General features: G+C 43.0%; 2 protein-coding genes across 2 annotated transcripts; both read left to right on the top strand.

Annotated features, from left to right (window-relative positions):
- Positions 1-5,567: 5,567 nt before the first annotated feature.
- On the top strand, positions 5,568-7,320 carry LOC310878974 (cilia- and flagella-associated protein 298-like; the record flags this gene model as incomplete). The annotated part of the gene is made up of 5 exons (XM_083793389.1): positions 5,568-5,657; positions 5,781-5,939; positions 6,702-6,833; positions 6,965-7,060; positions 7,210-7,320. The coding sequence occupies 5 exons, from the start codon at positions 5,568-5,570 to the stop codon at positions 7,318-7,320; spliced, it is 588 nt and encodes a 195-aa protein (XP_083649515.1).
- Positions 7,321-7,709: 389 nt separating this feature from the next.
- Positions 7,710-12,871, top strand: LOC310878975 (uncharacterized protein; the record flags this gene model as incomplete). The annotated part of the gene is made up of 4 exons (XM_083793390.1): positions 7,710-7,720; positions 10,316-10,415; positions 11,782-11,881; positions 12,582-12,871. The coding sequence occupies 4 exons, from the start codon at positions 7,710-7,712 to the stop codon at positions 12,803-12,805; spliced, it is 435 nt and encodes a 144-aa protein (XP_083649516.1). The 3' UTR covers positions 12,806-12,871.
- Positions 12,872-13,606: the final 735 nt, after the last annotated feature.

Raw genomic sequence — 13,606 nt, forward strand, 5'->3', positions numbered from 1 at the left:
AGACAGAATGCCCACTTGGGCTTGTGTGATATTGCACTTTGAGCATCAGGCAAAATCTTGTCACCTACTGTAAGTACAGTTAACTGAACAGTCTCTATAGTTCTCAATAGAAAGAGAGAAACCAGTCAAACCACCACCGTTATGATAGTTATATTATATCAGGATACTTTACCATACAGCAGTATATCATTTTTATTTCTAAAAAGTTGAAGCTTTAAAGAATTGGAGTTCTCCTAAACCTTTTGATGTGTTGTTTTGCATGCTAAATTAAACAGGCTTACAAGTTAAGATGGGACATAAATGACCCCAAAGCACATAATAAATAGAACTTTAATATGAGAATCGGAGAACATTGCTGTGTTGTTCATAGACTGAGACCATTTCAGCACACATTACCTCCACAGGGTTTAGTGTGTCAACAATGGAACTGGGACCATTCCCATTTCAGCACAGCAGCTATGATTATTAATTATGATCACCACTATAAGCCATTGTGAGATAGGCTAATATTAGAAGTTGACACACTGTTTTGTTATTTATTAGATATTTTATTGAAGTTGTTCGTTAAAGACTTATAAGAACAGATAACGGAACAGAAACAACAAAGGACAAAATACCATCTGAATAATTAATGATGAAAATCAAAACAAGAAAATACAGGATATTATTGTTAAAAAAAAAGGAAATCCGCTTTGGTCCATTTGTACACTCTTTGCATTAAGGACTTTACTGTGTAGAATAAGAGTCTCCTGTTGGTCCCTGATGCTGATGCCCACTGCCCTTATGTTCCTCTACTTGAGACGCCAGTGCCTGCAAAGCTATTCCTGCTCCTGCGTTTGAACAGTGTTTTGGGGAGGTGGAGAGAACGACTCGTCGTCAGGTGAGTCGTCCTCTCCTGCATCAGCGCCCTGGTGTTCTTAATCCACTCCTCTTTTGTTCCCACGTTGGATGCCCTGAGTACGGTCAGGTTGTGGGAGGTGGGTTTCCTTCCTACCGCCAACAGAGCAAACTTACAAGGATCCCCCTCGACGTGTTCAATCACCCCCAACAACTCCGACGTCTGTATTGTATTCTTGAAGCGGTACTTTGTCCCGCCGGTGGAGTCTCTGACCTCCTTGCTGAAGACCAGTGCCTTCTCCAGCAGGAACAGGTGGCGGTGGTGAACCTTCTGAATGAAGGAGCTGGGGTTCTGCACCTGGAAGCTGTCGTGGAGGATCAGGTTCCCCTGGACCTCCAGGTTCTCGTGGAAACCCTCCAGCGAGGCAAGGTGCATGGCGTCGTTAACTCTCTGGAGAACACCCAGGATCACCTGCAGGCCCTCCGCAACCTCGTCCTTCTTTCCCTCCTCGCAGCACGATGACAAGTCCTTGAGCAGGAGCTGGTACTTTGTGATCCTCTGCACGGGTTTCATGAGGTGGGACTTGATGGAGTTTGCCCGATCGAGGCCGCGCCTCCGCTGGATGCCGTCGAAGAAGGTTCCGGCGTGTTCCGCCACGAGCCGATTGGATCCGGGCGCGTTCTTGCAGTAAGTCACGTACGCCTGGAACTTCTCGGCCCACGTGATGAAGCAGTGGCCCACGTCCTCCGGCAGCTCGCAGTCCACCAGGTCCTTCAGGAAATGATCGCTGTGGAACTCGTAGAGCTCCCGCATGTTCCCGAAGATGGCCTGCTCCTTGTCGAGGATGCCCGTGGGTATCCCCTCCTCCTCCTCCTGCACTCCGCTGGCCATCTCCCACAGGTACGTCTCCAGACACTCGCGCAGATCCCTGACGTAGGACTTCTCCGTCTGCAACAGCTCGTCCATGATGTAGCCTCGTTTCTGGGCCGACCTGCTCCTCTTCTCCTTGCTGCTGACCTCATGGTTGTTGTGGTCAGGCAGCTTATTGACGTCCTCAGCTGGTATGATGATGGCTTTGTGGTGGTGTGGCAGCATCATTCGCTCTCTGGCGAGGGCACTGCGCTCCAGCGTGGACCGAACAAATGCCAGCAACAGCCGGGCCTGGGTGTTGTTGTTGTTCATCTGATTGTTGTGCAGGCACTGCTGCAGCAACTCCTTCCAGGCATCTCTCTGCTCGGCCGTTCTCAGCCTCCAGGCCAACCTCCTCCATGGCATGATGACACCATCACTGCACTCCATCACACCTGACCTCCGCTGGACACTCATCTCCATCATCTCCAACATTCACAATGAGTATGTGACTTGTGACCTGTCTGTCGCCTTTTAAAGACCAGACCTGTCAACAAATACATTCAACAAACGGGGTGAAAACCATGGCAACAGCGTCACAGCGTGGTCAGTCGATGCCACGTCAAGTGGAGACACGCCCACCCAGCGTGCTACAACAGACAACGTCAGCGTTTTCAGATCAACAGGTATCAACATAATCTAAATTGTAGCTTTTTTTACTGATGGAAATTGATTTAACATGTTTTCTCTGGGATTGTTTATTGTATTAACTCAACCTAAATCCGGGAGAACTTTATTCATCATACCTAAACATGTACCAGTTTATTTATTTGCATTCGTTGTGTTAACAACGAAGCTTGGCAGTTCGGCCTATGGGATCTGTTGTCGCTGTGTACCATAGAGTACTCTAAGCTGTGTACGCTGTCTATGTTGTCATGGTTACGGACCGTGTACGCGCAGGCGATGGGATTGGGCCCTGTAGTCGCTGTGAAAACTGCGGTTGCCATGTTCGCTTATTATAAGCAATGTTGGGATTAGTCTTCTGTAAAGTTTCTTGCTAAGAAGTATAGTTGCTGGTTTTGCTTATTTGGTCTTCATAATGTTGGTTTAAACAGTGTTCAAGCCAAGGACCGCCAAATTAACATGTATTTGCCTGCGGACCCCCACCTGAAAACATTTTAGGGACCGGAAAATAGTTTATATATTTTTTATTTTGGGGCTTGTTTTCATATACCATGATTGCTTGTTTCTCTCTGAAAACCTGCCAACACGTACTGTTGATAGTAAGCGGTCGAATCGATGTGTGCAATCATGTTCAAAATGAACTCGAAGAAGTGAACCGACGTTTTTTTTTTATCATTAGCCTACGTAGCACAACAAGCTTAATAGCTGTCTGAAAATTAAACAACATAAACTTCTCTCGTCAGGCATTTATGGCCATGCCAAGGTAGGTATCATTCAAATGGACCCTTATGGGACTGTAACTCTGAGAGTGTATGTAATGCAAATGACCATTTGCATTTGTACGGCTAGAGCCGTAAAGAATCTTCTCTTACGGGGGTCCCTGGCATATGTTTTCTAATGGGGGTCCGCAGGCTAATTAGTGTTAATTTGGGGGTCCTTGACATGAGAAAGTTTGGGAACCACTGGTGTAGGACAGGCTGTGGTTCAACAAACATTGTGTGCCTCAGGTCACCCCTGTAAAAATAACCTTTTCATCCACTGCACCACCTGAATTACACTTTATAGCACCTTTTGTCATATTAACAGTATGTAAATATGTATATGTTCCTCCAAAGATGCAGTATGTAAGGAGGGAAGCTGGAGAGAATATTTTGTTTCCACTAGGACAGACTGAAAATAACTTTTATACTTGGCATTTAACCAGTCCAACCCCAGCATTAATTCCTATGCCGTGTGGAACATTCCGAGCTGCCAAGCTCACAACGCGTGTGAGCTTGTAGATCTGCCATTTGTGATGATACTTGGTGTAGCCTACTGTAGGCCAGGGGTTCTCAATGCTTTTGACTGGGGACGCCAGGAAATGCTATCCTATCCTATATAATGTGTCAAACATTGGCCAAATTGTCAAATATTACATAAGAAAGAGGCAACAATTGTGAAAATAACCGATATCGGCTGTAACAGCCAAAAAACTGTAGCCTATGCCTCGATTCCTAAATACCAAAATAATTGTTTGTCTATGAATCCTAACCATTAAAGTAAACCTTGACTCTGGCGCCACCCTCAGGCCCTCAAGTGTCAACGTCCCACACAGTTTATACATCAATGTAGTCACACAATGTTCTGAGTAAAGCGGATGAACAGTGTTTGTGACACGTTTGGCCCCTTGGGGCCCCTTGACTGAGCCCCTGGGGGCCCTTTGACTGAGCCCCTGGGGTTACTATTCTCATAATCCCTCTACAACAGTGGTTTTCAACCCTTTTCATATCAAGGCCCATTATTACTTGCGCAAGCAGAGCGCGCAAGTAATGTTTTCGCCCGGTCTCTTCCGCCGTGACAGCTGTCCTGCCATTCCATGTTTATGCAGAAAAACATCAAATCTGTGCCTGTTTTGCTGGGACCAAATGACCACAAATGACCATATTTCTTACGTCATCATTTAGAGCTAGTCATACGTATACTATATACATAATCAGTAAAAATAAAATAGCAAATTGTGCCTGATCTGCTGGGACCAGAGTACGTGGTGTGTATATGTATGGCTAACTCTTAATGATGACGTAAGAAGAAATATGGTCATTTGTGGTCATTTGGTCGCAGCAAACCAGGCACAGATTTGCTGTTTTCTTGCATAAACATCAGATGGCGGGACAGCTGTCACGGTTTTTGGCGCAAAGTAACCAGAGTATACCGCTAATCAACTTACAACTACACACTTTATACAGTATAGAGTATATATGTATACGTATATAGTATATGCCTATATACTATATATATTTCTTACGTCATCATTTAGAGCTAGTCATACGTATACTATATACTTAATCAGTAAAAATAAAATAGAACATTGTGCCTGATCTGCTGGGACCAGAGTACGTGGTGTGTATATGTATGACTAGCTCTTAATGATGACGTAAGAAATATGGTCATTTGTGGTCATTTGGTCCCAGCAAACCAGGCACAGATTTGCTGTTTTCTTGCATAAACATCAAATGGCGGGACAGCTGTCACGGTTTTTGGCGCAAAGTAACCACAGTATACCGCTAATCAACTTACAACTACACACTCTATATAGTATGTATGTATACGTATATAGTATATGCCTATATACTATATATATACTATATATACTATATGCCTATATAGTATATGCCTGCTTTGCTGGGACCAAACGACCACAAATGACCATATCTCTTACGTCATCATTTAGAGCTAGTCATACGTATACTATATACATAATCAGTAATAATAAAATAGCAAGTTGTGCCTGATCTGCTGGGACCAGAGTGCGTGGTGTGTATATGTATGACTAGCTCTTCACCCAAACTTATATAGATAGAAACTTGAATCATACTTAATAATACTAGGTGTTTATATGCATAAAGTAGGTAGTTAGCAAATAGTTACATCTAAAAATTATACATTTCAAACGTTCCTTCACAGAGATACTGAGATTTGACAGTTTACAGCGGTCGAAAGGACTTGCGCGCTCTGCTTGCGCACTAGTTGGCCATTTATGGCCTACTAGTGTGCAACAAGCAAGTATGCACTCGACAGAGTGCAGTTCTAGTTCTGAAATAGTGTTGCATAATGCATACAATATCATATTGCATGTTTTTGGTTATTGAAAGAGGGAATGTGATTTTGAAGAGTGTCAGACAGTACATGCTATCCATATGAGCGTCTCACAATAAAAATGTCCGCCTACTTTCTAACAGCTCCAAACGAGAAGATGAAAGAGGTACTGTTGAAGACAATGGAAGAGTCAAGGGCACTGATCTCAAAAGTAAGTTTTGTGTTTATTGTGGAAGTAGCAGTTGCCCCCAGTTATATATTCAGTGTTTTATAACATAAAACACACACTCACAGCTCCAGAGCTTTCATATTATTGCTTTATTTTGTTCTTCAGAAACAAGTGCAGGCCAATGTGTGCAGCACCATGGAGGTGGTGAAGGAAGCTTTAGACCTGCTGAGGGGTGCAGTCATGATTGTTTACCCCATGGGTCTGCCTCCCCACGACCCAATCAGGATGGAGTTTGAGAACCAGGAAGACCTTTCAGGGACTCAGGTAAATGGCTCAACAATGTTTCATCAATGTTTTCTCATGGGGATCAAATAGGTCTAATTATGTATTAGCTCCAGGAAAGGCATTATGAATGTAGCTTTACTAAAACAATATTGTGGTCTGATCCATTTTATTCAGCAGGGATTGTTCCTGTGTGTGTTCCAGTCAGGAACTGTTGTTGCTGGGTTCAACCTAGCCTGGCTAATAAGCCAGACTAATATCACACAACACTGTCGCGGGATGCAATTTTTGTTTGCCAACGGCTGATTCGGTCTGGTTTATTAGCCAGGCTAGGTTCAACCCACTGCATGGGAAAACACTGCATAGCATGCAGGAATCACAAATTATATGGGATATTTAGTGGGTAACATGTAAAATCAGTGTTAATTTAAAAGAAAATACAGCTTGACACCTCAAAAACAAATATAGCTGATCTATCAAGCTCACAAAATCTTGTTTATTCCTGAAATAAATGTGAATATTCTTAGTTTTCTTTTGGTAGAAAAACAAAAAACAAAATGTTTTTATCATTGTGTGACCTATAAAAATGTGAAATTCAAGTGAAATTAGTAATCATAAAAAAATGGACAATTTTAACCATCACTGTTGTCCCTCCAGGAATTTGCACTTCTGTGACTGCATAATGGATTTTGTGGGGAGGGAGGGAAATCCATTTTATTCTAGCTTTTAGTCTAGTTCTCTCTGCCAGTCATTCTCTCTCAATCCATCAATCTCTGCTCCTCCCATTATTGTCTCCTTCTCCAGGCTGCTCTGCAGGTGATCACAGAGGGTGAGTGTCAGCTATGGTGGGCTGCCAAAGAGATGCAGAGAGGGACAAAGCTACAAGACTACATTGGCAAAAATGAGAAGACCAAGATTGTTGTTAAAATCCAAAAGGTGAGGCCTCTTACAGCCTAAATGAATGTTAACTGCCTTTAGTCATAATACAGTTAATTTGTCTGTTTGAGGTATTGTGTGAAACATACTGTAGTCTACTCTGTAGTGTATATTGCGGCTGTTCCTTTCAGAGTGGCCAGGGGGCGCCTGCGAGAGAGCCTCTGATCACAGAAGAGCAGCAGAAACAAATGATGATGCACCAGTACAGGAGACAGGAGGATCTGAAGGTGAGGGCAGGGCAGGACCAAGCAACATGTTCACTGAAACATTACACGGGTTGAAATGCAATGTGGACTGCAGAGTAGTCTTTTACAAATCCATACTCCTGATTGTGGCAAATGTGGTTCTGAAAGTTGGTGACACTTATATGTTCCAGAAACTTGAGGACACCGACGATGACAGCCATCTGGATTCGCAGTGGTCGGACAGACAGGCTCTGAAAAGACAGTTCCAGGGTCTCAATATCATCAAATGGGGGCCTAGGTAGCGGATGAACACAACACACGTGTGCACGCTGAGGCCTCACTCACACCTTCGCATCTAGCATACAACATGATGTGAACAAAGGGTAAGTGTCATGGCCGCCCCATTGCATTTCCAATGGAAGGCACATGGTTTGACACAACATTTTTGATGCACGGCTTTCGGCTGTGTTTTGACTGACCCCCTCCCCCTCATACAACAAAAATGTTGTGTCAAACCATGTGACTCCCATTGGAAATGAATTGCGAGCTTGCATCAGTAAACAAGTCTCATGCATCAGCTATGCATCAATCTGTTGTGCAGGTGTGAGTGAAGCCTGAGGCCTCTGGAGCCGCTGCACTCTGGCCTGGCCCACCACTGGGTGCTCTCTAGCAAATCTGTCTCCAGCCCTCCATGGCCACACGGTAACACTAGTGATGTCAGATCACATGACGCGGAGAGCCAAGAGTACGCAGGGTGCCTTTCATTTCAAACAAGCATTAAAAACAGCTGGTTTTACTGATTAACATACTTTTAATCACAGAAGAAGGACATAATTAGTGAGATCATCTGGTTTAGTGTTGGGATCACATGATTAGACCATCCTGCCTCAAAACAGTGCACTGCTTTTTTACTTAAAGGTCATATTGACGACAGAATGATTTTAGCTTTGTAAGATGATGTGTGATGACCACCAATATACATCTGTGTTCTGTTCATTGCTCTGGCTAATGTACTTGTTCCCCTAAGACTACCTTATAGACGGAAGGGGGAATTGACTAACCAAGTCCGACATCTAGTGCGTTAATGTTGTTTCTTGCCCATTTAAGTGTTTGGCAGATTCCTCTCATAACCTTTCACTGCATGTGTTCAATTATAGTCAGACTGTACATAAACAGTTCAGCCACAGTCTGCACATAAATCTGAACATATGGTAGACACATAACCTCAGGTGTGTCCCTTGTTAAATTATTTCCAAACATTCACAGTGTAAACGTGTTTTTATTTAAGCTGTGCAAAGAAGTGAAGTATAAAATAAAAGATCACATTTTGTGAGATCACCAGTAAAGTCATACTGTATATACGTGTATCTACGTATCTTGTGGATGCCCGATGCCGTGGTTTGGAATCAAGTGTGGTTCAACAAATGTAAGTAAGTTGACCTGGGAGGGTCCATTTGGTTACATGTGTAGTTGGGTGAGGAGTCGGGATGCTACACCTTTCCTTTCTTTGTGCCCCTCCCAAGAAACAAATGTTCTGTGATATCAACTCGCCGGTCAAGTGTCGAATCAAGCCATTTTTCTGTTTCCGCTTCATTATGTGACTTCCCTTCACGTGCACGGGCAGCTTTGCTTAGCTGAATACATTTTTGTAATCTCTATATAAAATTCCTATACATAGTGATTATGTATGTACAATTTCCAAGGCAGACGCTACCCTGCCACATGTGTTTGTGCTTACTTTCTGTGGTATGCACAGTGTAACCAATATGCTGTATGACAAAGTTACAGAGACCTGTAGGCTGAAACAAGGCAAAGGGGGCTTTTTATTTTACCATGCTTGAAGTTTCTTCTCTGTGTTGAGGGCTTTGACTCATGATTTGATCCGAAGCTTCAAATCATACTGCAATTGGGCCCAATACTGCAATTTCTACATTGCAGTATTGATACTTTTACATTTAGACCAGAAGCTTTTCTGAAAACCTAGAAATTCTTATTGTCTCCACCAGGCCGAAGGCATGTGGGGAGAGTATGTTTTGCACTCCGTCCGTCCGTGTGTCCGTCCGTGTGTGTGTGTGTCCGTCCGTGAGCAGCTAATCTCGGCCACCGTTAACCCGGTCGATGCCAAATTTTGCACACACACTCCCTGGATGCCAACGATGAACCTCTGCCCCAAACTTTCCAGAACGGCCTGTTATAGCGCCACCAGGAGGCCGCTTTGTGCAAAACAAGTTTTTGCACAGTACACCTACAGATTTTGTCCAAACATCACGCAAATTGGTACACAGTCTCTCTAGAGCCATTCAACGAAACAGGTCTTTCAGATTTCTCAGACTCCATCCTGATTGGTTAAGATTGGCTTCCAAATTTCACAGGAGTGCTCAGTTTCAAACAAAATGCTGCAAATCATGAACACATCGCGTGATTTCTGTGAAATTGTGCACCCACATTCCCACTAGGCCGAGGACGAAATGCCACATGAACAATTTCAACTCAGCCTCAAGGTGGCGCTATAACTGGCCGGAAAGTGTTTTTACCTCTAACTGCACGGATCTGTGGATAACTTTGTATGCCAACTCCCTAGAGGCCAAGGAAAAACCTTTGCCTGGAATTTTTCACATCTGCTCTTTATAGCGCCACCAGGAGGCCGACACATTTTCTATTATTACTCCTTCAGATTTTATCCAAATTTCACGCAAATCGGTATACACTATCTCCATAGTCATGTGATCAACACGGAGCGGCACCATTTCCCATCTTCCATCCTGATTGGCTAAGATTGGCTTCCAAAGCTCACACGATTCGTCCATTTCGAAAAAAGCCCACAAATCACAAACACAGTGTGCAATTTCCGTTAAATTAGACACGCACATTTTCACTAGGCCGAGGACGACATGCCACAATTTATTCCTCAAAATCAGCCTCACGGTGGCGCTATAACAGGCCAATTCCTGTTTTTAGCTATAACTGCATCGATCTGTATACAACTTATGTATGCACACATGGAAAAACATTGTACCTGCATCCCTCCAACACGAACCTCCGGCCCAAATCTTCCTCAACAGCCTGTTATAGCGCCACCATGAGGCCGCGACCTGCCCTGGTGGAGACCTGTGCCGATTGGCACTTTGTCTAGTTCAAATATAAAATAATAATAATTATGTTGCTACTTGTATAGCAACATAATTAACGAGACACAGAGGAAGCTCCCGGATTGAAAGGTATGACAACCTATAGGTTACAACAGGTCTAAATGGGTTGAGTAAAACATTTTGTTTTACTTTTTCCACCACTGGTCAGGACTGAAGAGTCTTCGTCCAGTGGATCCACCAAGGCTCTGGACAGTGACGTTTTCTTGGAGCCAGGTCTGCTGGGACCGCTAAGAGGAGATGGCAGCACTGTAGGTTCTCCTCTTCCTATTTCACTCTTTCTCTATCTATTTTCTCTTTCTATCCTCCGGTTCTAACTTCACCTACTTTCTCCCTGTTGAAAAAGTCTGCAACTGGTAGGATTCTCCCTTCATGTTCATCATTACATCATTGGTCCCCAGCGAAAGTAGTTAACATAGCGTCACAATCATTTTAACCACTTTATCCATTTATATGTTGGCTATACAAAAATAGCACACATATCTCACAGCGCGTCACTTCGTGCCGTGTTGCGAGATTATGCTTCTGCTATTTTTAAACATGAATCTTCTCTTCTGGGAGTCCCCGGTACAAAACCTTTTCAGCTGGGGGTCCGCGGCCAAATACATAGCAATTTGGGGGTCCTTGACATGAAAAGGTTTGAGAAACACTGCATTACACAGGTCGTTAATTTAACTCCTGGAGTGTATAAATTATGTTGTATGACTTTTCTTCATTTTGACCTTTTGCTAAATCCCTCCCCAAAAGCGATTGTCCAATGCTTAGCAACCGTTGCTAAATTGAACAAGCTTCCAGCTCCTGCCATAGCTGCCAAATGTTATTTTGCCTGCACATACAATCATTTGCAATATTATTAGCAAGAATAGGAATACCAGGATAACGCGATGGTGTCCAGCGACAGATTCCACATACCCAGAAAACCCAAAAGGGTGCATTACCGTGCTGAAATCTGTACTTAAACAGCAAGGCGTGCACCTGTTGAACAAATACACATATTACACAGCTTAACATCACACAGATGTGCTGTTAGAATGTTAGAATTTTGCTCAGGTGGGTATTGGCACCTGTGCATTCTGTTTGTTCAATAAAAAGCCCATGAAGCTTGTGAAAGACGAGCACCATGTGAACAATGGCTAACATTTCCCCGTGTTCTTAGACTTAGTTAATTGAAATGATGTCATGCACATTTTTCCAGTGCTTAGCCTACTGCAGGCCTTGTTGACTATAGATTTAAAAGAGATTTTGAAGCTTTTGCTCCTGAAATGATCGATTATTTACATGGGAAAGTCTGTCATACAAGTCAATGGGCGAGAAGCAATTGGGCCTTAAATAAACTAATCTAAGAAATCCCATAAATTCAAATAAATAATTAAGAAGTAATGGTCCAGGCAAACGTCTAATCTCTCTTTTGGGTCTCGACCTGAAAGGTTTGGGAACCACTGCTCTATTCAGTGTCGTTTTGCACCTGTCTACTCTTATGAAACGTAACTTGAATGTAACTTCTCTACCCCGTCGCTTCAGAAAAATCAGCTGAATCAAATATTGACATGATTGGTGTTGTTCGCTGAGTTGTTGTGTCCGTATTCACATTGACCTCTACCCTTTGACCTTTGCCAGAGGCAGCAGTCCCTCCTGTCAGAGGACGAGGAGTACACAACGGGGTCAGAGGTCACCGAGGATGAGGTGGGCGATGAAGAGGAGCTGTACAAAAAACAAGGTTTTATAAATACTAACTCATTTTACATCAAAACATCACAGTGGTTAACATAGTCAGTAATGTCATTATCATAACCCCTTTGCAGTAGAGTTAACATCATAAACATTAGTGGTTCCACAGCTGCTGTTCCCAAGGTTACATTAGGGTCAGCACCGAAAAGCGCTTCTATTTTATTCTATTCTGTGTTCTGAACCGTGGTCAGTGATTTTAGTGTCCATATTAGTTATGATTGATGTAGAGTAGTTGGGATAGAAATATCACGGATAATGTGATACATTGTAGTGTAATAAATGTATGTTGTTGTTACACCCTTATGATGTCACAGACTTTCATCAATGTGAAGTGCTACAGTAATTATGATTAGTACTTTTACATTGTTGTTTACATACAGTATACAATTAACAATCATCTAATTGGTTTAGTGTTGAATCGTTGCATTTATAATTAGTTCTTTATTTATTCTCTTTGATTTTTACATGTGAATTAAATTTCAGGAGTTAAAATTTAGTTTTCAGTTTTCATTTTCAACCTATCTTCATATAATTGGTCCTCACTAATGTTTATGATAATATGGCACCATTTTTTATTACTTATTACACCCACCCACACACACACACGCGCACACAGTGACCTGTTTTCATGTTGTTCCTACCACATTCCTTCATTTAAGTGATCCTTTCCTAATATTCTGTCACTTCAGATCCAAAACACGCCACGCCCAGGTCCGGACAACATAGACTGTTTGATGACAAGACAAGTGAGGAAAAGAAGATAGCAGGTCTTCCACACGTGCAGCTGCGCACTCCGTCCTGCAAGATAGCCACAACAGAGCAAGCCAGCACTGGCATCACTGCTAGCGTAACCCTGCCCCCACCCCACCCTGCCTGTGCCATTGCTATGGCTTACTACCTGGCTGTACTGTAGCTCTCCCATCATTCTTTAGCCCAGTGGTTCTCAAAGTAGGGTATGTACGGGAACGCCCAGCGGTCCTTGAGGGGGTTTCAAAGGCATAATGATTGATACTGAAGTTGGGAACCAAGTGGACCCTTAACTATTGGACTGTAACTCTGACAGTGTAAGAATGGAACATTTGTACACTGTCTTATGGCATGGTCCAATCCAGTGGTTTTCAACCAGTGGTCCATGAGGGGGTTCCATGTGGTCCTCATCTGAATGATGGAGAGTTGGTAACCAAATAGACCCTCATAGATCTTTAACTCTTGAAAGTGTAAAATGAAACCATTTCATTTTACGCTCTCAATGATGAAAGAATCATCTACGAACGTACATTACTGTTAATTTACAAGAAGTCTACACAATTCAGATCAAAAACACGCCACGCCCAGGTGATATCCAACGATAACAAAATATTCTTTCGTTTTGTGTCTGAGAGCCTAAATGTCTTCACAGGGTGGTCCGTGGCTCAAATGATAAATAAAGAATGGGCCTTGATATGAAAAAGGTTGAAAGCCACTGGTCTAATCTAATGAATATCAAACTGAGGGTCCTTGAAATTAAAAAGTTTGAGAACCACTGCTTTAGCCCAGTTTGCCCCAGTTCTATCCCCAGCTTAGCTCAGGTACATGGGAATGGACATAAACAACTCCATGTATAGACTGGACATTGGTACCGACGCTGTGCTTCTGTGTCAAACGGAAGAGGATGTGATCAAACCTTAGGGGCCATTTGTGTGTTATGAAGATCCACTGGTTATGATATCCTTGG

This window comes from Protomyctophum parallelum (genome assembly GCF_964188405.1).
Source record: "Protomyctophum parallelum genome assembly, chromosome: 21".
Lineage (NCBI taxonomy): Eukaryota > Metazoa > Chordata > Actinopteri > Myctophiformes > Myctophidae > Protomyctophum > Protomyctophum parallelum.